At 46.4% G+C, this 22,371-nt stretch overlaps 2 protein-coding genes, 1 long non-coding RNA gene and 1 pseudogene across 4 annotated transcripts; 1 reads left to right on the top strand and 3 right to left on the bottom strand.

Moving 5' to 3' along the window:
- Window positions 1-766: 766 nt before the first annotated feature.
- Window positions 767-3,816, bottom strand: LOC308632781 (putative N-acetyltransferase CML1; annotated as a pseudogene). Its single transcript has 2 exons — window positions 3,813-3,816; window positions 767-1,444 (listed from the first exon to the last, which is right to left on the bottom strand). The product of its transcript is annotated as a putative N-acetyltransferase CML1 (transcript).
- Window positions 3,817-4,635: 819 nt separating this feature from the next.
- On the bottom strand, window positions 4,636-6,147 carry LOC308632908 (putative N-acetyltransferase CML1). The gene is made up of 2 exons (XM_081265319.1): window positions 6,043-6,147; window positions 4,636-5,477 (listed from the first exon to the last, which is right to left on the bottom strand). The coding sequence occupies exon 2, from the start codon at window positions 5,399-5,401 to the stop codon at window positions 4,718-4,720; it is 684 nt and encodes a 227-aa protein (XP_081121445.1). The 5' UTR covers window positions 5,402-5,477; window positions 6,043-6,147; the 3' UTR covers window positions 4,636-4,717.
- Window positions 5,410-15,420, top strand: LOC308632909. Its single transcript, XR_014018654.1, has 3 exons — window positions 5,410-5,500; window positions 9,250-9,415; window positions 15,299-15,420. It is a non-coding gene; the product is annotated as an uncharacterized lncRNA (long non-coding RNA).
- LOC308632694 (putative N-acetyltransferase CML1) lies at window positions 11,319-12,652 on the bottom strand. The gene is made up of 2 exons (XM_081264981.1): window positions 12,530-12,652; window positions 11,319-12,124 (listed from the first exon to the last, which is right to left on the bottom strand). The coding sequence occupies exon 2, from the start codon at window positions 12,107-12,109 to the stop codon at window positions 11,372-11,374; it is 738 nt and encodes a 245-aa protein (XP_081121107.1). The 5' UTR covers window positions 12,110-12,124; window positions 12,530-12,652; the 3' UTR covers window positions 11,319-11,371.
- Window positions 15,421-22,371: the final 6,951 nt, after the last annotated feature.

The following is a 22,371-nucleotide window of genomic DNA, read 5'->3' as shown; positions in this document are numbered from 1 at the left end:
CATTCACCTCTCTATGTCCTCCCCCAGAACCCACAGGAAGGCTACATACACAACCTGCCCTCAGTGAGCCTGGCCCATGGTAATGGGCCCTGCCAGCACTATACCCAGGGTCCCCCCATGGAACATCCCCCTCCATCCACAGCCACCTCCCCACCCCTCTGCAGGGACAGGGAACTACAGTGAGTGCATTGCTGCCCAATTCTTCCCATAGAGCCACATCGTGCCCCTCTGCTCTGGACTCTGCAGCTCCTCCACTTCTGAGCCAGCTCCATTTCTCCCCGGAGTCTGGGATGTGTCCACAAGTGACCCCTGTGAGGACAAGGAGAAGTCTTTGTTCCTTTCTCATTTTGCATTGGCTGCTCTTCGGTGACTTTGAACCCTGCCTGAGCTGGCCTGCTGGGACAAGATGATGTACATGTTACCAGCGCTGCAGTCAATTCAGGACATCTCCATAGGTATTGTGAGACCCAGAGAGCTGCCCAGCAGAGGAACAAAGACTGGCCCATAGACTTATAAACAATGTGTGTGCGCATTATTGTTCAGCTTTTTATAATACAAAATTACTATGGTGCTAGACACCTGAATCACTGTCACCTAGAAGCACTGAGTGGAATAGAAGTCCCCATATCCACACTTCGCCATCAAACATGTTGGACTCAGATGTGCACCGGCAATGAGTTTTCATCATTTGTGCCACCAAAATACCAGGGTTTGCTTGTGCTACAGGATTGTCAATCAGATCCTGACTGATACACAAGACAATAGCTCATGGGCCTTCTTCCTGAACAGATGGGAAGAAGTATGTTAAATGAATTGTAGAAATATCCAGTAGTTTAAATATCTTATCAAACAAGTACTTTCCTGTCTTCTGGAAGCCCATGCACAGGTAGAGGGTCAGAGTAGCCAGCTGTACTATGCTAGTATCAAGGACAACCTCACTGTAGCCCTGAGCCCTCGCAAACTGGAGGACGGTCATGACCAGGGATTTCCCTAGTCCTTCACCTCGGTGCTCCAAGGACACAGAGAGGTGAAACAGCTGTAGTTGCTTCCTCCCTGGGGGACGTCCTCCACTGGCAGAGCACCCACTATGCCTGCCACCTGGCCCCCAGACTCAGCCACCCAGAAGCAGGAACCATGGGCCCTCAGGTAGGATTTGGTGATGTCAGCAAGGTCTGTCTGCAAACACACGTCCACATACTTTCTCTCAGGCTGCCTGGCCAGCAGCCATAGGAAAGCAAGGAGGGCAACATTGGACACAAGAGCCAGGAGCCAAGACCATAGGCTAGGAGTAGGGTGACAGGCACCCCAAGTAAGACCAGGATTGTTTTTGGCACCTTCAGTATGTGGCAGGAGGTGGCGGGGATGTGCTCAACCATCCCTTGGGAGAATAAGTCCAGGACTCTTTTATGGTCAGTCTCCTGGTATTTGTGTATGTAATGAGGTGCTATGGGGAGACCTCTGTGTCTGTAGTTTCCACATGTGACAGCTAAACCTTCATGTACACCTTTTCTGCAGCCCTAACTGACTAAACAACAGGCAGTGTGTGTATTCCAAATCGTACAGGGACTGGGAAGAGACAAATTTACCGAGAAACTACAAGGTTTAAGCTTCAAAGTCCATCCCTTCCATCCCACAGTTTCATTCCTAGAAGTCCTATTTGGATTTTATTTTCTGCAGGTAGGCCCCAAATTGGCTATGCTCCAGCTCTATACAATAAGATTTGCTCTGGGGGGTAAGGCTGCCTTTTGGAGGAAATATGAAATGGGGAGTCAAACAGACCAGGATTCAAGCCTAGTCCCTCTTTCAGTGTATCTTAATCTCTCTGATCTCTGTCCCTAATTTGTGAAGCTGGGACCAAAGTGGTAGTACCCTTTGCTACTGGGTACATTAGCTACTTTATCCCTAAGAAAACACTTTAACATCCTTGCTGTTTCCAAACTTTAGATCCTCCTTGTGAGTTTTGAGTCATCTAAACTCTTCTCATATTTTAGATGAAACCTAATAAAATTGAATTATTTTAAAATTTATGGACTGATGATGTAGCTCAGGCTGTAAAGCACTTGCCTACCATGTGCTAGGTCTGGTTCATCCCAAGCACTGCAAAAATAAAATAAAATAGTATAAAAGTTTTTGACATTTCTCAACATTTACAATCTTGCACCACCACCATCTTTATCAAGTCCCCAAACATTCAGCAGCCATCCAGCACCCATCCCTCTCCCCAGTTCTAGTGACACCCCAAGCTGTCTGCATGACATGCTTTGGATTTGCATATTTATCTCAGATCTCATGGCAGAATATCTGGCTTATCTTTTAGAGTGCCATAGTCTGAAGTTCCACTTTGTCTCCCTGTTCCAACCTTGCCCACTCCTTGACCCAGTAATGTTCCCTGGCTGGGAGAGTGGTAACCAGGTCTGGGAGCCTAAGCAGGCATAGGACGCTTTTGCCCTCTGCCTCCTGGGAACCTGGTCATCATGTTTAGGCAGAAGGAAACTGTCTAAGATGAATATTCACAAACTAATGTGAGTCTTCCAGACACAATAGGCTTTGTATTCACTCTTGTTTGTACAGCATCCAGGCAGCTTGGCAGCTGGTCTAGGGACCCTATTGTGAGAAGGCATAGACCAGAATGAAAGCAGGATGAAAGGCTTCCTCCCTGCTCAGAATTATCTTTCCTACCCAATCAACACTGTCCATCTCTTGAAAACATGATTGCTGAACAAAGGTATGTGTTGGAGAGAGTGGAAGAGAATGTTCCAAGCCAAGGGAACAACATGTTCAAAGACCTCCAAAAGAACGAAGACTTACTTTTGGAACTAACTAGAGCAGCTGACTGTGTGTGAGGAGTGAGTTGAGGCTCTGGGACAGGGGAACGTCAAGCTACTGTCTTGACTCTGAGTTTCCTGGTCCCTGAGGGAGCCCTTCAGTAGTGATGGGGTTGGAGCCTTTTGACAACCTTCTCTAGTACCCAGGACTCCCATTACTTACTATCAGAGTGTTTCCATCCTGGGCCCATCCTTCCCCTCAGAGCTCTGAGCTCCAAAGTGGCCTGATACCGTGCACATCTTGGTGAGTAAAGCCATTTCCCTGTGATTGATTGAAACTTTCAAAGCATTGGGACCATCCTGCCTCTTGCCCACTGGGAACTGTTCCAGGAGGCACTGGCCTTGCTGGGAGAGGGGAGCTGGTGGCAGCAGAGCAGGAGAACTGCATGTTCTCCTCCTCCCCACCTCACAGGGGCTGTCCTGTGGGCCCCACCATTAAATGAAAAGCTGGAAACATAACCACAGATCAGGAGGCAATAAATGCCTGAGGCAAAGAGTAGAGAATGTGAATAAGAAGGGAAACCCCTGTGTTCCTTATTGAGGTTTAAGAGAATCACAACAGATATAGGCCTGAAGGTGGGGAAAGACAGAGCGCACTGTGGTGGCCATCGAGGTCAGCAATATATAGAATGGTATGGGGGGGTTAGTGTGCAGAGTCAGTGCCTGTGGTCCCAGGCAATTTGTCAGTCATGTTTGGAAACATCCCATGATCATGCTAGTGCATTTCAAAGTTGAAATGGCTCTTTAACAAGTCCAGTTGGAAGGATTGAGCAGGGTATAGCCACCTGACCTCTCAGTGGATGCAAGCTATGAGTAGGAGACACTGCCAAGGTGAACCTGACTGAGGGATGCCTGGAATCCCTGGAACAGCAGGAGCTCAGCCTCTAGGTTGAGGGAAACCAGTGAGAGTTCCGGACTCACATGGAAATGAAGTACCTGGGAGGGACAGCCCTGCTAACATCAACCCTGATCCACCACCCAACTCACCCATGTGTCAGAAGCTTCTAGGATGACATAATCAGGCCTGAGGCATCTATGGAATTCTAAACTCCCTGAGCATTTGAGAGAGAGGCTGGTCCTGACTGATTCCCAAGGATAGCAGATTTGGTGTACTTGCCAGTCCCATGGCACCTCCTGGACAAACAGGAAGGGTCATGCCTGACCTATCTCCTCTCGGTTGTGTAGACCCATGTGACTGGGTTCAGCTAGAGCCTTGAGGGTTGTATAATATCCATGTCTTCCCATGAAAACATGCCTCCCTCCATCCTCACCCAACTTCTTACCATGATCCAGGGACCAAGAAGGAGAGAAGGTAGAGCAAGTCACTGTCCCAATTCTTCCCACAGGCTACATCCTGCCCCTGTGCTCTGTAGCTGTGCACTTCCTCTACTACAGAGCCAACTTCTCCCTCTCAGCCTGGATGTTTCCACAGGTGACACTTCCAGGCACTCAGAAAAGCTATTGCTCCTTTCTGTTATTGCCTTTCTGTTCTACAATGACTTTGAAACCTGGCTAAGCTGGAAATGGATGAAGCCCAGTGTCCCTGGCATTTCATTCAACCAAGGACATTAGAAAAGGCAACCAGAGATCCAGAACACTGCCCAGCCAAGCTCAGCAGAACCTGCTTGGTTCACAGGAACTAAAGTGAAAGGTGTGCATCATTGTTTTTTCATTGGTTCTATGCAACATTATTATGTGACTGGATAAATGAAGAGGGGACAGTCCAAAATGACTACAGCAGAGATGCCAGTGCCCACATCCTACCATCCTACCTGATGAACACAGACATGCAAGAACAATGAGCTTTTTTTGTTTATACCACTTAAATATCAGGGGTTCGTTGTTACTAGAGAAGACAGGTCCAGATTCTTACTGATACACAGGGAAATAGATCACAGTCCCTCTTCCTGAGCAGAAGGAAGGTGGTACGTTAAATCAACTTTAGGAATATCCAGTATCCTCCAAATCATGCTGTAGTAAATCTGGCTTTTCTTCCGGAAGCCCATAGCCTGGTAGAGTGCCAGGGCATTGTAATGCATTGTGGTAGTCTCAATGAAAACTTCATTGTAGCCCTGAACCCGGGCAAACTGGATGAGAGTCCTGACAAGGGCTTTTGCGATCCCCTTACCGCGGTGCTCCTTGGCCACTGAGAGGTGTAGCAGCTGCAATTGTTTCTTCCCTAAGGGAGGGTCTGCTACTGGGAGAGCACTCACTGTGCCCACCACCTGTCCCTCAGACTCAGCCACCCAGTAGCAGGAGCCACACTCACTCATGTAGTTCTTGGTGATGTCAGCCAGGTCTGTGCGCAAACATAGAGCTTCATGAACCTTCCAGGGAAAAGTAGCAAGCAGCCTCAGGAAAACAAGTAGGGTAAAGCTGGACATTATGGTCAGGAGCCAGGAGCTAGTGACTAGCAGTACAGTGAGGGGCACTCCAAGTAAGAACAAGAGCATTCGGGGCAGCATCAGCACGTGGCGGAATGTGGCAGGGATGTGCTCAGTCATCCCACTGGAGAACAATGCCAGAACACTGTCGTTGTCACTCTCCTGGTATTTGCGGATGTGATAAGAAGCCATGGGGGGGACTTCTGTGTCTGCAATCTCAAGGTCCAGGAGAGGCAGCTAGACCTGCCTGTACACCTTCCTGGAAACTCTGGAAAAGAGATAGGAAGCCACGTGAGTGTCCCCAGGCCACCAGGCCTCCCAAGGACTGTGGAGAAACTGCCAAAGGGTGTGCCTCATAATACCTAATTGGAACTTGTGTTCATCCTCTCTAGCTGTGGGACATTGGATATGTCGCTAAAGCCTGTGTGTCTTCATCAGCAGAATGGGGAAAATAATACCTGCTTTCTAGAGTTATTCTGAGGATTCAGTAGAATATCTTAAATAAAGCTGCCATGTATCCAGTCCCTTCCCCTCCACCCTCATTGCCCCATTATGGGCTCTCTGAACTCTTGGTACGTTAGGCTGGCTCCCTGTGGCAGTCAAACCTCATTTTCCCAGTCCTTTGGACATTTTCCTGGATCCATATTAGAGGAATCCTGTGTTGCCGAGTACAAGTTTCAGCAGGGCAAAGCCTCCTGCCTGATGGTAAAGGTTTAGGCTGCTGAGAAGGCAAAGGATCAAGCACCAAAAACAGCATGACCTTTAGATCCCCACCACAGTCCTTACTCTAGACCTGTTCGGAAAGCCCTGTCATTGCACCTGCATCCTCTCACCTGCTACCACAGAGACACAAGTTTCCAGAGTAGCCTCAGTCCAGACTGTGACCGGCACCCAGGAGAGACTGTCTACTACCCTCCCTATTTCTGGGAAGAGATCTGGTTGCCCACATCATTGGTTGGCTTCTGGACATTTGTTAATCATAAACCTCAAGGTCACAACTGTTTCATGTTGGAGACGAGTCCAAGTCCACTCACTGTTTTAAACACCAGGTAAAAGATTTACAGGGAAGCAGGATCTGGAACAGCTGAGTGTTCTGCCTCTTGTGGGAGAACTGCCTTCTATTTTCTATTTCCTTAAAGCCATACTATCTCTCATACAGCCCACTTGACCCTCTCTGAGGCCAACTCTGATCCACTGCACATACAGGTTAGCAACCTGGGCACTGCACCTCTCACCCTGGGGTCTCTCACCCTGGGCAAGTATTCAGGTTCCCTGACTCAGCAACAATGTACTTCACAGCTCTGCTTCTTCCTGCCCAAACTTTCCTGGTCCAGGTAAAACCCATCCTTGGCTGCCCTTTGAGCCCAAGGAATCAACACTTCAATGCAGATGCAGGAACACTGTGAGCCCAGGTCCTGAGGGCTCATGTCACTGAAAACTGCCTATAAACATAGACAGGAAACTGGGTGTCCTGCAGGATACAGTGGTTGAGGATGAGTCCTCAACACTGTGCATAAGTGAAGTGGCCCGTGAAGAAGAGAAATCCTAATATTCTGTATCTATGCATACTCTGGGCTCCACTCTGCACTGTCTCTGGTTGTGCTTATAATGGGATAGGCAGGAGCAAGAGGTGGATGGTGGTGATGAGGGCCATTGGGGAAAGAATGAGGAGGAAACCAGAGAGCATGTTATAAGTTTCTCATCTCTGAACATTGAGTGGGTTTTCCACTGTTTTCTCATTGGTCTCCTGAAGCAAATATATTTTCCAAGTTAAAGAGTCAAATCGGACCTTGATCTCCATGAAGTTGCACTGACTCCATGGAGGCCACAGATTACTGACAGACCTGGAGCTGGTTGCTACTGTCACCCCTATGTAGCACAGTACCACACATTTGGTCGATGAGCATTGACTTCACTTTCTCAGGCTACTTTCTTGTTCTTGACACATACCATCCTCTGTAGAGCTTAAACTATGACAGCAGCATCGTCAGTAAGCTGTGTCCTTGTATCATTGGTATAGACTATAGAGAGCATTCAATTTTCCATTGGTGGCATTTTTAATTGCCCAGACCAGAGACATTAAACACATTCACATGCTGTGCAATGAGAACAGATTGCAGTGTTTGTCCTTCTTTCCTCCTTTTAGTCCAATCCAGGGCCTCCGTGCTCCTGGGTGGGAGGTTATAGCCAATAACCAAGGGAACCCCCAGAATGAATTATATGGGAGGGAGTTTCCCTGCCAACTCCACAACTGGCACAAACAGCATGTCTGCTCAGACCTGGATGACCTTGCTTCCTACTTCTGTTTGGAGTTGAAGGAGAAATGGAGATGAAGACAGGCAGAGTTTTGGGGTTGAGGTGGGGCAGCCATGATCAGTGTGGGTGTTCCCAAGTGCAGTAGGGGTTTGCAAAGGTCCTGCACTTGAGTGGAGGGCAGCCTCAGAGAACAATACAGGGACAGATTTTCCTGAGCCCTCAGCTTTATGGTTGTGCTTTAAGGAAGCTGTGGGCCATCTCACTTCAAGGCAGAATTTCTTCTCCTGGTTTGGCTGAGCCAACTTTCTGGGTTTATTTTTGAGGCTACTTCTTCAAATGTGTCTGTGAGCCAAGAGGTCCAAACTGTCAAACCTGATCATTTGTGAAATATCTTCCAGTTCAAAGACTTCCCAGTTAAAGTTCATTGTCATTACTGTTATGGGAGCAGTCCCAGAGCCTCCTGGAAAGCTGGCTGGAATTGGGCATTTGCTGCAGATCATGTCAGCATGAATCAATAAGGGGCTTGTGTGTGACCTGGATGAAAAAGCTGTTATGAGCCACATCTTGCTTGTGGCAGTGAGTAGCTGCCAAAGAATCCTATGTAAGGGAACAGGGAAAATGAAAAACCCAGCCCTGGGAGCTACCTAGTATAACCTTCATTTCACTTCTTTAGGATCTTCTAGAAAGGAACATGCAGACCATTCATACATGATACTCAGCAAGTTGATAGTGGTGGTGTTGTAGTTTGGGCTTGGTATTGAGAAAGAGAAATTTTACCTCTGTAGACTTTGTCTTTAGCTCCAGAGGCCAGGTGGCATGACCCAGGAGTCTCACTGCTCTCAGAGCCAGGGTAACGACCAAGGGGGAAAAAAAATTAAAAGGCTGTATTCTGCATGGCTAGACATTAAAACAGGGGCTTGGGGAGGCTGGAGTGTAATTCAATACTAGAGGTCTAGCTTGGTGTGAATGAGTCATTGAGTTCAATACCCAGCAGCTAATAATAAAATCACACACACACACACACACACACACACACACACACACACACACACACAGATAGAGAGGAAGAGTGATCCTCTAATCTTTTTGTGAGCATTTTCTTTAGAAATGCTCTCAACCCTGTCCCTAATTGGTAAAACTTGGGTCAAAGTGGCAGGACCCACCAGCACCATTCACAGCAGCCACCCTCCCTAAGAAAACCCCTTGACATCTATTCTCTGTGTCAATTTAAATGCTTTTAGAATCATCTAAACTATTTTCTTCTAAATTTTTAGATGAAATCTATGTAAAATTAACCTAAATAACATATAAAAGCTGTGCCATTTGGCTCATTCTCAATGTTGTGCTGCCACCGTCTTTATCAAGTCCTCGAACATTGCCACCTACCCAAGAGGACGCTAATACTCCAGCAGTCATTTTTTGCCACTGCTCCTTCTCCCCATTCCTTGTAACACCCCAAGCTGTCTGCACAACCTCCTTTGGATTTGCACATTTTATTTCAGATCTCATGGCCAAATTTCTGGCTTATCTTGTAGAGTACAACAGTCTGAGGTTCCTGTTTTCTCCCTGTTTCATGGAACCCACTCCTTGACTCCATATGCTCTGGCCTGAGAGAATGGTGACCAGGCCTGGGAGCCTCAGGAGGCACGGAACACTCCTGCCCTCTCCTCCTGGGAACCTGGCCACCATGTGCAGGCAGAAAGAGACTGTCCAGGACGAACACCCAGAAGCTAATGTTAGTATTGTGGACATAATAGGATTTGTATTCACCCTTGTTTGTGCAGGATTCCAGGCAACTTGGCAGCTGATGTGGGGACCTGATTGTGAATAGCCACAGATGAAATTTCAATGAGGGCCAGAATGCAAGCAGGATGAAAGGCTTCCTCCCTACTCAAAAGTTATTTTCCTGCCCAGTCAATTCTGGGTAGCATGGTTGCTGAACAAACAAAGGTATGTGTTGGGAAGAGGGGAGGAGAGTGTTCCAGGTCAAGGGTACATTCTGTTCACAACCTCCAACAGAATGAGAGCTTCCTTTTGGAGCTCAGTAGAGCAGCTGGCTGTGTTTGGAATGTGAGTGGAAGTGCTGGGGCAGGGGAAGACCAAGCTGCAGTCCTGTCTCTGAGATTCCTGGCCCCTGATGGAGCCCTCCACCAGTGATGGGGTTGTACTCAGTGCCCAGGACCCACCAGTCCAGTGTGACAGTGTTTCCACCCTGGGCCCTTCCTTCCCCCTCTACCCCTCAGGCTTCTTAGCCCTAACATGTCCTGATACAAGTACATGTGGGTGAGAAAAACCATTTTCCTGAGAATTTTCAAAACACTGGGAATACTGTAAACCTCCCTCAGAATCTTAGCCTCTGGGCACTGCCCCTTAGACCCTGGTCTCATTGGGGAAGGGAACTGGTAGCAGCAGAGTCTGGAGAACCTGCAGAACTTCCTCCTCTTGACCTCCCAGTGGCGTCCTGAAGACTTATGCACAACCCAGGAGGCCACAGACACCTGATGTGTGTCACAAGGTTGTGGGAATGGGGAGGGCCAGGGGAACAGGTGTGTTTTCTTTTTCTATGATAACACAGGGAGGCAGGCCTGAGGGAGAGGGATGAGCTGACAGAGGGTTCTATGTTTGATCTTCAAGACCAGGGACAGGAGAAAAGGATGGGGCAGTGGGAAGTTGAGGCTGTGGTCCTGAACAACTAGTCACTCATGGACCCAGTCCACGAGCATGGTTCAAGTTTTCTGTGTAGGGGAAATGGGTGTATGACAAGGCTGGATGCCAGGATTGGACAAGCTGTGGCCCAGGGGGACAGGAGAAATGCCAGAGAAGGGGAATATCTCCCATGCTGACCAAATATCAAAAGGTAACTAAGGTTTTCTGGGATTCACCAGATTTGGAATTGTGCCTCTGAGTTGGACGGATCAAGTAAGAGGCTCCAGGTGGCCATGAACATGCCAGAGTTCCCATCCTAAACAGATGGGAAACGGCAACAGTCCTGAAGACATCAGTACTGACCCATGTCTCAACTCTTCCTTGTACAGGAGGATCTATTCTGAGGTACCTTTTAAAATCTGGAGTTTGTGAGCATTTGGGGACAGTGTCTGGGACCAGGTTGGGTGCCAATCCAAGTGAACTTTGGGACACTCACCTCACTATGACTCCTTCTGGATACATTGGAAGGCTCCACACATGACCTCCCCTCAGTCAAGCCGGCCCATGGGAATGGGCCCTGCCTGTACCACAGGATTGCACCATACCCAGGTCTCCCAATGGAAACATCCCCCTCCATCCACAGCCACCTTTCCACCCCTCTGCAGGGACAGGGCACCAGAGTGAGTGCATTTCTGCTCAGTTCTTCTTATAGGGCCACATCGTGCCCCTCTGCTCTGTGATTCTGCAGCTCCTCCACTAGTGAACCAGTCTCATCTCTCCTGAGTCTGGGATGTTTCCACAAGTGTCACCTGTGGGGACATGGAGAAGTCTTTGTTCTTTTCTCATTTTGGTTTGGTTGCTCTGAAATGACTTTAAACCCTGCCTGAGCTGGCCTGCTGGGACAAGATGAAGTACATTATAACCAGTACTGCAGTCAATCCTGGCCATTTGCATAGATATCCTGAGACCCACAGAGCTGCCCAGCACAGACCAGAAGAAAACTGGCTCACAGACTCAAGCAACGTGTGTGCACATTATCATCTTGGCTTGTTATTTATACATTACTGTGGTGATAGACAAATGAATCACTGTACCTAGAAGCACTAAATGGAATAGAAGCCCCCACACCTCACCATCAAACATGTTGGACTCAGATGTGAACTAGCAAGGAGTTTTCATCATTTGTTCTACCAAAATGCCAGGGTTTGCTTGTGCTACAGGATTGTCAATCAGATCCTGACTGATACACAAGACAATAGCTCATGGGCCTCCTTCCTGAGCAGATGGGAGGAAGTATGTTAAACGAATGGTAGAAAGGTACACTAGTCTAAAGACCTTGTTATAAAAGTACTCTCCTGTCTTCTGGAAGCCCATGCGAAGGTAGAGGGTCAGAGCAGCCTGCTGTACTATGCTAGTATCAAGGACAACCTCACTGTAGCCCTGAGCCCTCGCAAACTGGAGGACGGTCATGACCAGGGCTTTCCCTAGTCCTTCACCTCGGTGCTCCAAGGCCACAGAGAGGTGAAACAGCTGCAGTTGCTTCCTCCCTGGGGGGGCATCCTTCACTGGCAGAGCACCCACTATGCCTGCCACCTGGCCCCCAGACTCAGCCACCCAAAAGCAGGAACCACGGGCCCTCAGGTAGGATTTGGTGATGTCTGCAAGATCTGTCTGGAAACACACGACCACGTACTTCCTCCAAGGCTGTCTGGCCAACAGCCAGAGGAAAACAAGGAGGGTGACATTGGATACAAGAGCCAGGAGCCAAGAGCCAGAGGCCAGGAGTAGGGTGACAGGCACCCCAAGTAAGAGCAAGAATGTTTGTGGCAACTTCAGCATGTGGCGAAAGGTGGCAGGGACATGCTCGACCATCCCTTGGGAGAACAACTCCAGGACCCTTTTGTGGTCAGTCTCCTGGTATTTGCGGATGTGATGAGGTGCCATGGGGAGACTTCCGTGTCTGCAGTTTCCACAAGTGACAGCTAAACCTTCACGCATGCCTTCCCTGCATCCCTGGAGGAGAGAGAAGAAGCCATGTGAGTGTCCCAGACCTCCCCAGAACTTTAGGAGACATCTCAACTGTGTGTCTTTACTGTGGCCCAAAAAGAAGCAGGCCACCACCAGTGGAAGGAGGTGTAGGATCAGAAACACCTGCTGGATATTGGAACCTTGGTTCCTTCCATTTCTAGCTATGTGTCCTTGGGCATGTCACTTAACCTCTGAGCCTCTGTTGTCTTCTTCTGCAGAACAGGGTAAAATAACAACAGCCTTCCACAGTTGTTTTGAAATTTAATAGAATGATTTATATAAAACACTGATATATACAGTCCCCACCCTTCTGTGTGAGTCAGCTTTTCATTTTGTGATCAAAATACCTGAGAACAACAACTAGATGAGGAAAGATTTATTTTGGCTCACGGTTTTAAGGTTCAGTCCTTTGTCAGCTGGCTCCAGGGCAGAAACATCACAGTAGAAGTTTGTGGCAGAGGAAAGCTGATGAATTCAAAGCAGTCGGGAAACTGATAGAGGGCCAGAAAGAGAGACAGTGAGACGGAGAGAGAAGAGGGGCCTGGGAGAATAATACCCCTTCCCACCACGCCCCCAGTGACCTACTTCCTCCATCCGGGATCCACCTCCCAGTAGTCTATTCAGCTATCAAAGGATTAGTCCATTAAAGGAAGATTTTTGAGTGTGTGTGTCGGGGTGTGGGAATAGTAAGGTTTGAATCTGGAATGTTCCCCAACAGCTCATGTGTTGATAGCATAGTCAATGTAGCAAGGTTTTGAGTGGGACTTTTAGGCTCATGAAGGCTCTGGCCTCATCAGTGGATTAAACCATTAATAGCTGAATGAACTACTGGGAGGTGGGAACTAGTAATAGGAAGTAGGTCACTGGGGGCGTGCCCTAGAGGGGTTTGTCTTTCCTCCACCCTTTCCTCTCTCTCCTTTGCTTCCTGGCTGCTGGAGTTTAGCAGCTTACCTCTGCCATGACTCATCTCCATCCGGTTTCTACTTTAGAACAAGATGACCATTGATTGGATCCACTGAAAACATGAGCCAAAATTAATCTTTCCTTCCATAAGTTGTTCTTGTCAGGTATTTTAACTGCAGCAACAAAAATCTGACTTCACAGCCTCCAACCTCATTAGTATATTATGGGCTCTCTAAATTTATTGGCACATGTAGATAACACCCTATGACAATCAGTATTCCTGTCCCCAGGCCTTTGAGCCCCCACCAAGGTGCATATATTGCAAAAATCTTGTTTCCAAATTAGAAGTCTCACCAAAGCCTCCTTTCCCCAGTGCTAAGGATTAGTCTGCTGGGAAGGCAAAGGGCCAAGCACACAGGACAGTGCAGCCTTCAGATCTCTAAAATATTGTGGGACTTCATTCAACACTGAGTCCTTCAACCATGCACCTGTCTACTCCCTGGTTTTCCCAAAGCTGAGAGTGTTCAGGGAAGTGTCAGTCCTCAGCTGGCATTCAAGAGAGACTGCCCAGGATCTGCCCACTTTTGGGTAGCCAATATGGGTGGCCACCTCATTGTCAGATTCATGAGTTTCATAATCAAAAATCCCAAGGGCAAGGTGCTGGGCCGTGACCAAGCAGGGAGCCCAAGTCCATGCACCTTCACGAAGACTGGGAAACAAACTTGTGGGGTGGGTGTCAGCAGGATCTGGACCAGCCCCTGGCTCCTACCCTAGGACGCTTGGCACCTCAGGTCGCAGCATCTCTCACAAAGCCACCCAGGGCTCTCTGGGGTCCACCCCAGTGCTCTCCCACACCTAGGAGTCTGAGCACTGTGCTGCTAACCTCGGGCTCTCATCACAGAGAACAGATGAGGTCCCCTGGCTCAGCAACAAGTGCTTTCCAGCTGGGCTTCTCTCTGCCCAGCTTTACCGGTCTGGGTAAGATTCTGGGTAAGACTCTAGGCAGTCCCCACACTCACCTCCTCTGCAGCCTCTCCTCTCCTTCATTCACACACTGAGTAATGCTCTTGAAACTGCTGTGGGGCTGCAGGGGTCCTTTTCAGCCACCAGCAATGCTGACATCCAGCTGATGGGCACCCAACAGTAGACAGCTGCCATGTGCAAAAGAGGAGGCCTGGGGACTGCAACACCACAGGGCACAATTTCTGTGTCGAAAGTGTGGGACTGACTGAGGCCTGGAGTTCTCTGAGGAGACCTGGTATAGGTATATTGAATGTGAAGCTGTGGGCAGGACGTGGATGCCTCACGGTACCATATGGGGATGGAATGGAGTAGGATGTAGGGGTCCAGGAAGCCATGGCCTCAGGGAGGAGGCCAGCAAAGTGCCTCAAAGCCTTGGGGCAGCTTATGAAATCTAAGTTGTAGTCAAAGAAATTCATTTGCTGGGAAGCTACAAAACCTAAGCTTCCATGTCCCTCCCTCCCTTACAGGGCCCCTTCCAAGAATTCATATTTGGATTTGCAACATTGTATTCTGCAGCTAGTCCCCAAATTGGTTATGCTCAGGCTCCCCACTACCAGGTTCGCCCTGAGGGCAGGCCTACCTTTTGGAGGAAATATGAATTTAGGAGTCAAACAGACTTGGGTTCAAATCTTAGTTCTACCTCCAATATATGTCTTCTCCTCTCTGTACCCTGTGCATGACTAGGGAAGCTGGGGTCAAAGTGGCAGTGCCCACTGGTTGTATGCATAATGGTTACCTCTTTGAAAACTTCAACATCATTTCTCTCTCCAATATTTAGGTCCTCCTTATGGATTTAGGGACATTTAAACACTTCTCTCTGCTTCAAATTTTTTAGATGATAACAATATAACATGAAATTAGCTGACTTAAAGTGCAAAACCTGTGGCAATGGTATATTAACCATGTTATGCCACCACCACCCACATCAAATCTCAAAACATCCTCTTCAGCTAAATAGGGGCCTTGGATTATAGTGGCCAATCGTCGTCATTAATCCTACTCTCTGAGATTCTAGCAACACCCTATATTGTGTGCCTAAGCAACTTTGGATTTGCAGTTTCTACCAAAACTCATGGCAAAATTCCTTGTAATCTTATAGAGTTCTGCAGTCTGAGAGTCTACTTTATCTCCCTTCTCCTCTTAGCTCACCCCTCGACCCAGGAATGCCCTCCCCATTGCACAAACACAGGTGTTGGGTACATAATAGTCTGTGTCCACCCTTGTTTTCAACAGGCATTCAGCAAAAACAGTAGCAGTTTTGAGAACCCTACCATGAGGAGCAACAGACTAAATACCAGGGAGAACACAAGGCAAGCAAGTCGAGGGCTTCCTCCCTGGTCAGAAGTGAACTTTCCAACAGACTCATCCCTCACTTGAAAGCAGTGGTGCTCAGTGAACCAAGGTATGGATAGTGAGAAAAACAGCGAATGTTCCAGGCCAAGGGAATGTGGTACCCAAAGGCCTCCAGCAGAATGGGAGCTTCCTTACTGAGTGATCTAGAGCAGTTGACTGGGTTTGGGGAGTGAGAACAGAAGTTAGAGCACATGGCCAAGCTGAAGTCCTTTCTCTGTGTTTCCAGAGGCAGAGGATCTGGTTCCTGCAGGAAGCCCTCAACCAGTGTTGGGGTTGACATCTTTGGATGGCCTTCCTCAGAGCCCAGGACTCCCTCATCACTTTGCCATGATAGCATTTCCATCCTGGGCCTTCCTTGGCCTCCTTGTAGCTCTGGCCTTTGACTATGTCCATCTGGCAGCAGTAAAACTCATTCCCTTCTATTGAATGAACCTCTCAAGTCACTGAAGACTTTCTTCATGTGTGTGCCAGCTCTGTGCCCACTGGGAGTTGTCCAAGAGACACTAGTCTTACTGGGCCAGGAGAGTTGCTGTCAGTAGAGAAGGGGAGAACCTGCATGGCAGCCTCCCCTCCAACTCAAAGGGACTGTCCTGATGGACCCAACATTAAGTAAAAAACTAAATTAAAAGTCAGACATATGATGTGAATAGTAGGGGAAGGTTGGAGGAAGGAACAACCATGTGGATTGTTGAGGTTTTAGAGAAGCACAAGGAGATAGACCTGAAGGTGTGGTTAGGCTGTCACAGAGTGTTGCAGCTGGCCATCAATGCCAGCAACACTTTGAATGGCTTTGAGGGGTCAGAGTTCAGCTTCAAGGGTTTGTATAACAAGTTACTTATGTTTGGCATGATCCCATGGCTTGGTGAAGGGTCTTTACCTAAGTGAAATAATCCTGTGACACAGGTCTCTTGGCAGGAATCAAGAAGGAGAGAAGGTAGAGCAAGTCACTGTCCCAATTCATCAGACACAATTTATCCTGCCTGATGTCTCAGTGGAGGTGAGTTATAAGTAGTAGACACTGCCAAGAGGGGAAATGACCTCCAAACTTCTTTCAAGTCACCAGAATCTGACCAAGGGGTACCTGAACTCCCTGGAACAGCAGGAGCTCTGCCTCTGGGTTCAGAGAAACCAGTAAGAGTTTCAAAGGGACAGCCTTGCTTACCTGATGAGCACTGACCCACCACCCAACTCACCCTTGTGTCAGAAGCTTCTAGGATGACATAATCAGGCCTGAGGCATCTATGGAATTCTAAACTCCCTGAGCATTTGAGAGAGAGGCTGGTCCTGACTGATTCCCAAGGATAGCAGATCTGGTGTACTTGCTAGTCCCATGGCATCTTCTGGACAAACAGGAAGAGTCATGCCTGACATACTTCCCCTCAGTCGCATGGGTCCCCATGACTGGGTTCAGCCAGAGCCTCAATCGAGGGTTGTACCATATCCATGTCCTCCCATGAACACATGCCTCCCTCTATCCTCACCCACCTCTTGCCATGAGCCAGGGACCAAGAAGGAGAGAAGGTAGAGCAAGTCACTGTCCCAGTTCTTTCCACAGGGCTGCATCCTGCCCTATGCTCTGTGGCTCTGCAGTCCCCTACTATGGGTCCAACTACATTTCTCCCTCTCAGCCTCGATGTTTCCACAGGCACTAGGAAAAGCTATTGTTCCTTACTGCTATTGCCTTCGCTGTTCTCCAATGACCTTGAGCCCTGCTAAAAGTCAAAATGGATGAAGCCCATTGTCCCTGGTACTTCATTCAACCTAGAACATTAGAAAAGGCAACTTGATACCCTATGCACTGCCCAGCCAAGCCCAGCAGAAACTGCTGGTTCATAGGCTCTAAAGTGAAAATATATATATATATGAATGATTGTTTTCTGTTGGTTTTATGCAACATTATTGTGTGACTATATAAGCAAAAAGGGAACAATACAAAATCACTGAAGCAGAGACTCTGGTGCCCACACCCACCATCCAACCTATTGGAATCATCTGTGAAAGAGCAATGCACTTTTATTTTTTATACCACTGAAATGTTGGGGGTTTCTTTGAAGAGTAGATCAAATCCTGATTTATAGACAGGGACATAGATCACAGTCCCTTTTCCTAAGAGGAAGGGAGATGGTATGTTATGAAAGCAAATGAAAGAGAGTATAGAAAGGAAAAAAATGGAGGCAGACCTCAGCAATCAGTGGTACTTTATTAAGCAGCAGGGGGTACATTTTCAAGAAGGAAAATGGCAACTTGCTAGTAAAAGGGTCTGAGTTTTGTAGGGTGTAGACAGGCTGAGTCTAAGCAGAAAATGTGTTAATTATAGCAGGAGGAAGTCCTTGGACATTCAGGGGAACAGTTGTAGATAAGGAAAATGGCAGCAAGTTCTGAGCCAATTATACTCCTTTTCTCATTGAGAGTTATTTTCCATATCCTTCATTATAGACTCTAAATGGGGGAATCAATGTCACATATGGCTGCTTCCTGCTGAAAAGGGATAAGGGAACTTATCCATCTTCAAAAATCCAGGATAGGATATGGTGCTGTGGGGTGTCCTCAAGCTTTGTAGGTTCCTGGTGGTTGAGGCTGCAGATGAGTACATGTAGAGGAAAGCTTGAAGTCATCATGCCTATCTTTTCCTTTTTTTTTTTTTTTTTTTTTTTTTTTTTGGTTTCAGGAACTCATACTGTGAATGCAGGAGAGGAATGTCTTTGATATATTCCTGCGATGCAGTATGAGCTCAATGGGTCACCTTACTAAGATGCTATCTCTGTACAAAATTAAGAATACAGGGAAGAAATTTATTGTGTAAAAGATGAATATTAAGAGGGATGTTAGGAAGAGTACACAGGAAGCCCATCATTTTAGATCCTCCAATGAAGACAACTAGGAAGCAGATCGTTCTCATCTTCACTGTTCCAGGCAGTCCTGGAGCTGTTTAAACTTGTCTCTTACCAATCTTGTTGGTTTACATAGAAACAGCATTCTTCCCTGAGGCAGGGGCAGAGGCTACCACATTTTATAGTAAGGATATCAGAAGCCAGACAATCAGTTGATTTTGTAAGGTCAGTATTGCATTGGCGACCTGTTGGATGTCTTCAATAACTTGTTCTGATAATTTTTTATGTAGTGAATAGAGGTTCCTCATCCTGTTGCTCCTGTGTCAATCTTGGCAGATTTCTCTATCTCTATGAGTAAGGGAATACACTGAAGGGCTCTCTTGTGTCTGGTGTGTGCCATTATCAGAATAGGCACATTTTAGTTGTTAAGTAAATCATCAATTTGAGGAATAAGTAAGACCAAGGTACAGAGGCCAGTCCAATTTTTGGTAGGCAGGGGTAAATATGAGCCTCACAAAGGAAACATGCCTCAGAATTTAGGGAACACCAGGGCTGTGGGGCTAACAAAAGTGTACATCTTAAGTTCCATTAAAAGAAGGATAGTCCTTTAAATGCCCAGGTATGACTGTACTTTGGTACAGTAACTGTTTTGCTAGGTGTTTAAGACCAAGTTGGTTCGTATGTATTGCTAAAATTCAGCTGAGTTCCTTCAGGGGGTCACTCTTGGGCACTTGTGAACAGCTTCTTAGCTTCTTTAGTGTCATCCAAGATGGATCAGTGTCTCCTTCCCCATGTGTTTCCCTTGGAAGCATCAGGGATGTCTCCTTCTTCAATGACCTTCCTCTTTGCAGCATGTGCACTGGTTAGCTTTCTGTTTCCAGGGTCTCATTGAGCCCCTGAGTGGGAGGTCATGTAGCCCAGAGTCACAAAGCCCTTCGAGAAGTCCCCTTGTTCCCTGAGTTCAAGCTGACTCAAAGGGCAAGAGCCAATTATTTGTGTTCTCCCTCCCCGCCCCCTCTCTCTCTCCCCTTTTGTTTCCTTAGCATTAGTCTCTAAGCTTTGGTCTGAAACATACTGCAAACCAGTTTCACCAGTCTTAAAGTAAGAGGACTGGGTTTTAACTTTAATGTCTATAACTTTATAATTATTTACTACTTCTATTTGATTGGAGTCAACATTAGTGCAAGAAGTTAGCCTTAGATCACTCCATCTGTCCTATAGATGATGACCCATTATCTCAAATTAACTTAGATTGTTCTATTAGAATTATACTTCTGTAAGGCACTAACAAATAACAGTTAAGGTTTACAAGGAAAATAAAAAATGAAATGAACAGGAGTAAAAATATATTTAGTTTGTATAATAGCTATAAATTAAGAAACAAACTTTTATGATCCCAACCCTTTAAATGTTAGTTTGAAGAACACCAGCTTGGTAAAATGTTCTTTTAGATTTTATATTTTAAAGACTTGTATACTTAGAAGATGTAAATACACTTAGAATACAAGTAAGCCAGTAACAGTAGCACAATGACACTGATATTTTATGTTAACCAAGTTTAGCTTTAAAAGAAAACTTTAGATCCTGTAATGCAGTGTGATACTCTAAAATAACACTTGTTGTTTAACCAAAGTGTTCAAATCCTAATTTCTTCAAGACTAGTTTCTCTAAATAAGAAAATTTAACAGACATAAGAAATTATCTTGATAGATAAGAGCAAACTAATGTTTTAAGAAAACCTTGTTACTTCAATCCATAGATTATTAAACTTTGGTTTATATCAATACATTAAATAACTTCAACTGATTGTGCTAATTATAGCCAATTTAAGTATACACAAATTTTTTGAGATTCATCCTCCACAAATCGTGTGTAACTTAAATGTTCTACAACTTGTTTACATCTTAGTTTTCTCCTTTTTTATCTTGAATTTTAGCACAAGAATATTATTTTATCAGACAAAACAAAATGTTCTCTCATCAAGAATACTTCCTTTACCTTTTAAATTTCTGTACCAAAAAATTTTTCTATACCTATAACTTTTCTTTATCCCTGTTTGTTTCAGATCCTTTCTTTAATATGTATTCTGAAACAATCTTTATGAATGTTATCTATGCATTTAATTTACAAAGCAAATTTCATTCCAGGAGAGGGATCAGACAATGTAGTATATGCAAAAACTATGCTGTAATCCTTTTCTCCCAGATTGCAATCAAGGGGTTAGGGCACAAGATATTTTTTAGCCTGACCTGTCCCCCTTATCTTTATGACAATGTCATCAACTCTAAGTTGAGTTCCCCAACATTAATTTTGCCTAGATTCTCCTTTTGGACTTTTTTCTTATACTAGGCATATTAATATTTAATGAAGGTGGCCCCAGTGAGGTTATCTTCAGTTGGGTGGAGCCAGGCTGAGACACAGTGTTAATACTGCCAACACTGGGTTGAAATGACTTAACTCTTTTGTAACACTTTCTTTTGGTGAGCAGCTTCTTAGCTTCTATCCTGGCATGTCAGAGGCAGTGCCCTTTGGTTCTTTCAACTTAGTTTCTGACTGTTCAGACTCCTTATCATATAACGGCATGAATATCTTCACATACAGAATCTTCTATATCCTTTACCCCTCACAGACAAATTCTAACTGTTAAGATTGTATAATTTCCAGAAAACCATTTAAAGGCCAGATAGTGTTAAAGTGATACATCGTTCTCTTGGGCACTTGTGAGCAGCTTCTTAGCTTCTTTAGTGCCATCATCCAGGATGGATCAGCGTCTCCTTCACCATGTCTATAGGTGACATGTCTATAGGTGGCATGGCCCATTCAGCCAAGATTCTTTTAAGATCAATGTAACATGGCCCATGTCTTAAATGGCCAGTAAGAGGTACAAAAAACAGACAAGAGAATCACCAAAACCATGACTGATAGGCTGGAACCATTAAAATAGACAAACTTGCACATACAATTTTCCTTAGCTTGGATAGTGAAGGATATGGGCAGATGGTAGAGTGGGAGCCTCTGTGGGCCCAGATGGCTCCTTAGTTAACACAAACCAAACCTCCCCATTCAAGCCACACAAATGGAGGGTAGTGGGCAAAGCAAGGCCTTAAAGCAAGTTAGAAACAAGCACCTCTCCTTGGCCAGACTCGGTTCTAAATCAGAGCTCTGGCCTTGGCAATATTGGCATGCTGGATTTAGTTCACACTAGTCAAAATCAAAGGCTATGGGATTTTGTGAGCAACTTCCACATCTGTACCTGGGGGCCTGTTTCTATCTCAGAGGATGCACTTGATTCTTATGGGAATATGCTACCATTTCTACCTCTCTGGATATATTCTCCTCGTACAACCCAAGAGAAACACACTCCAGCACACACACAAGGAACATGTGGATGGATCATTTTGCTCCCAAGCTAAGAGCATACATATGGCTGATTCTCCTGAAGTAGAGTTCATGCTGCATCACCTGTGTGTGGGCCTGCATGCCCAGGTCCCTGTGGCCCTCAGCCACTCTCTACTGGGTGAGCAGGTCTCCATATCTCCCTGAAAGCAGTGCCTATGTTTTGCCTCAGGATCACACCTCTGTACCCTCAGTTTGTCTTGTCTGTGCAGGCCACCTTGCTAGGATTGACCCAAGATTCTTCCTTGTGAAGCTGTATTATCCTCTCTCCCACAGACCACCCATGTGCCTTCACCTCCTAGTCCTTGTCACAGCTGTGAGGCTACACCTGTCTCCCAGAACCCACACACTGAGGTGCGTCTTCAATATAACAGCCCTCAGTAGCCACATCCCTGCTCATCCCAGGTCCCCTTTAGCCCCTGGCCCACAATAAACATGAGTGAAATACCACTAACCAAGACTGGCTTCTATTGTCATCCTGCTCAGGAAGCCATGGGAGGAGAATGCCTGGGATGTGAGTGGTCTGCAAAGTTAAGGCTCATGGCACCATTTGTACTTTGTTCTGGTGTTTTTCTTCCAAAGATTAGAGATAGTTGCATGGAGAAAGGAGTTTGTGCTTTGGATTTGCACTTGTATGTCTCAGTGAGGTACATCCTGAACTAAAATATGCAGGAAGGCTGCTGACTCCAGCCCTGAGCAAACACCACAGTATGTGCCCATGGCCAG

Source organism: Spermophilus citellus (genome assembly GCF_964194105.1).
Source record: "Spermophilus citellus genome assembly, chromosome: 13".
Lineage (NCBI taxonomy): Eukaryota > Metazoa > Chordata > Mammalia > Rodentia > Sciuridae > Spermophilus > Spermophilus citellus.
This window is presented reverse-complemented; position numbering and strand designations above follow the sequence as displayed.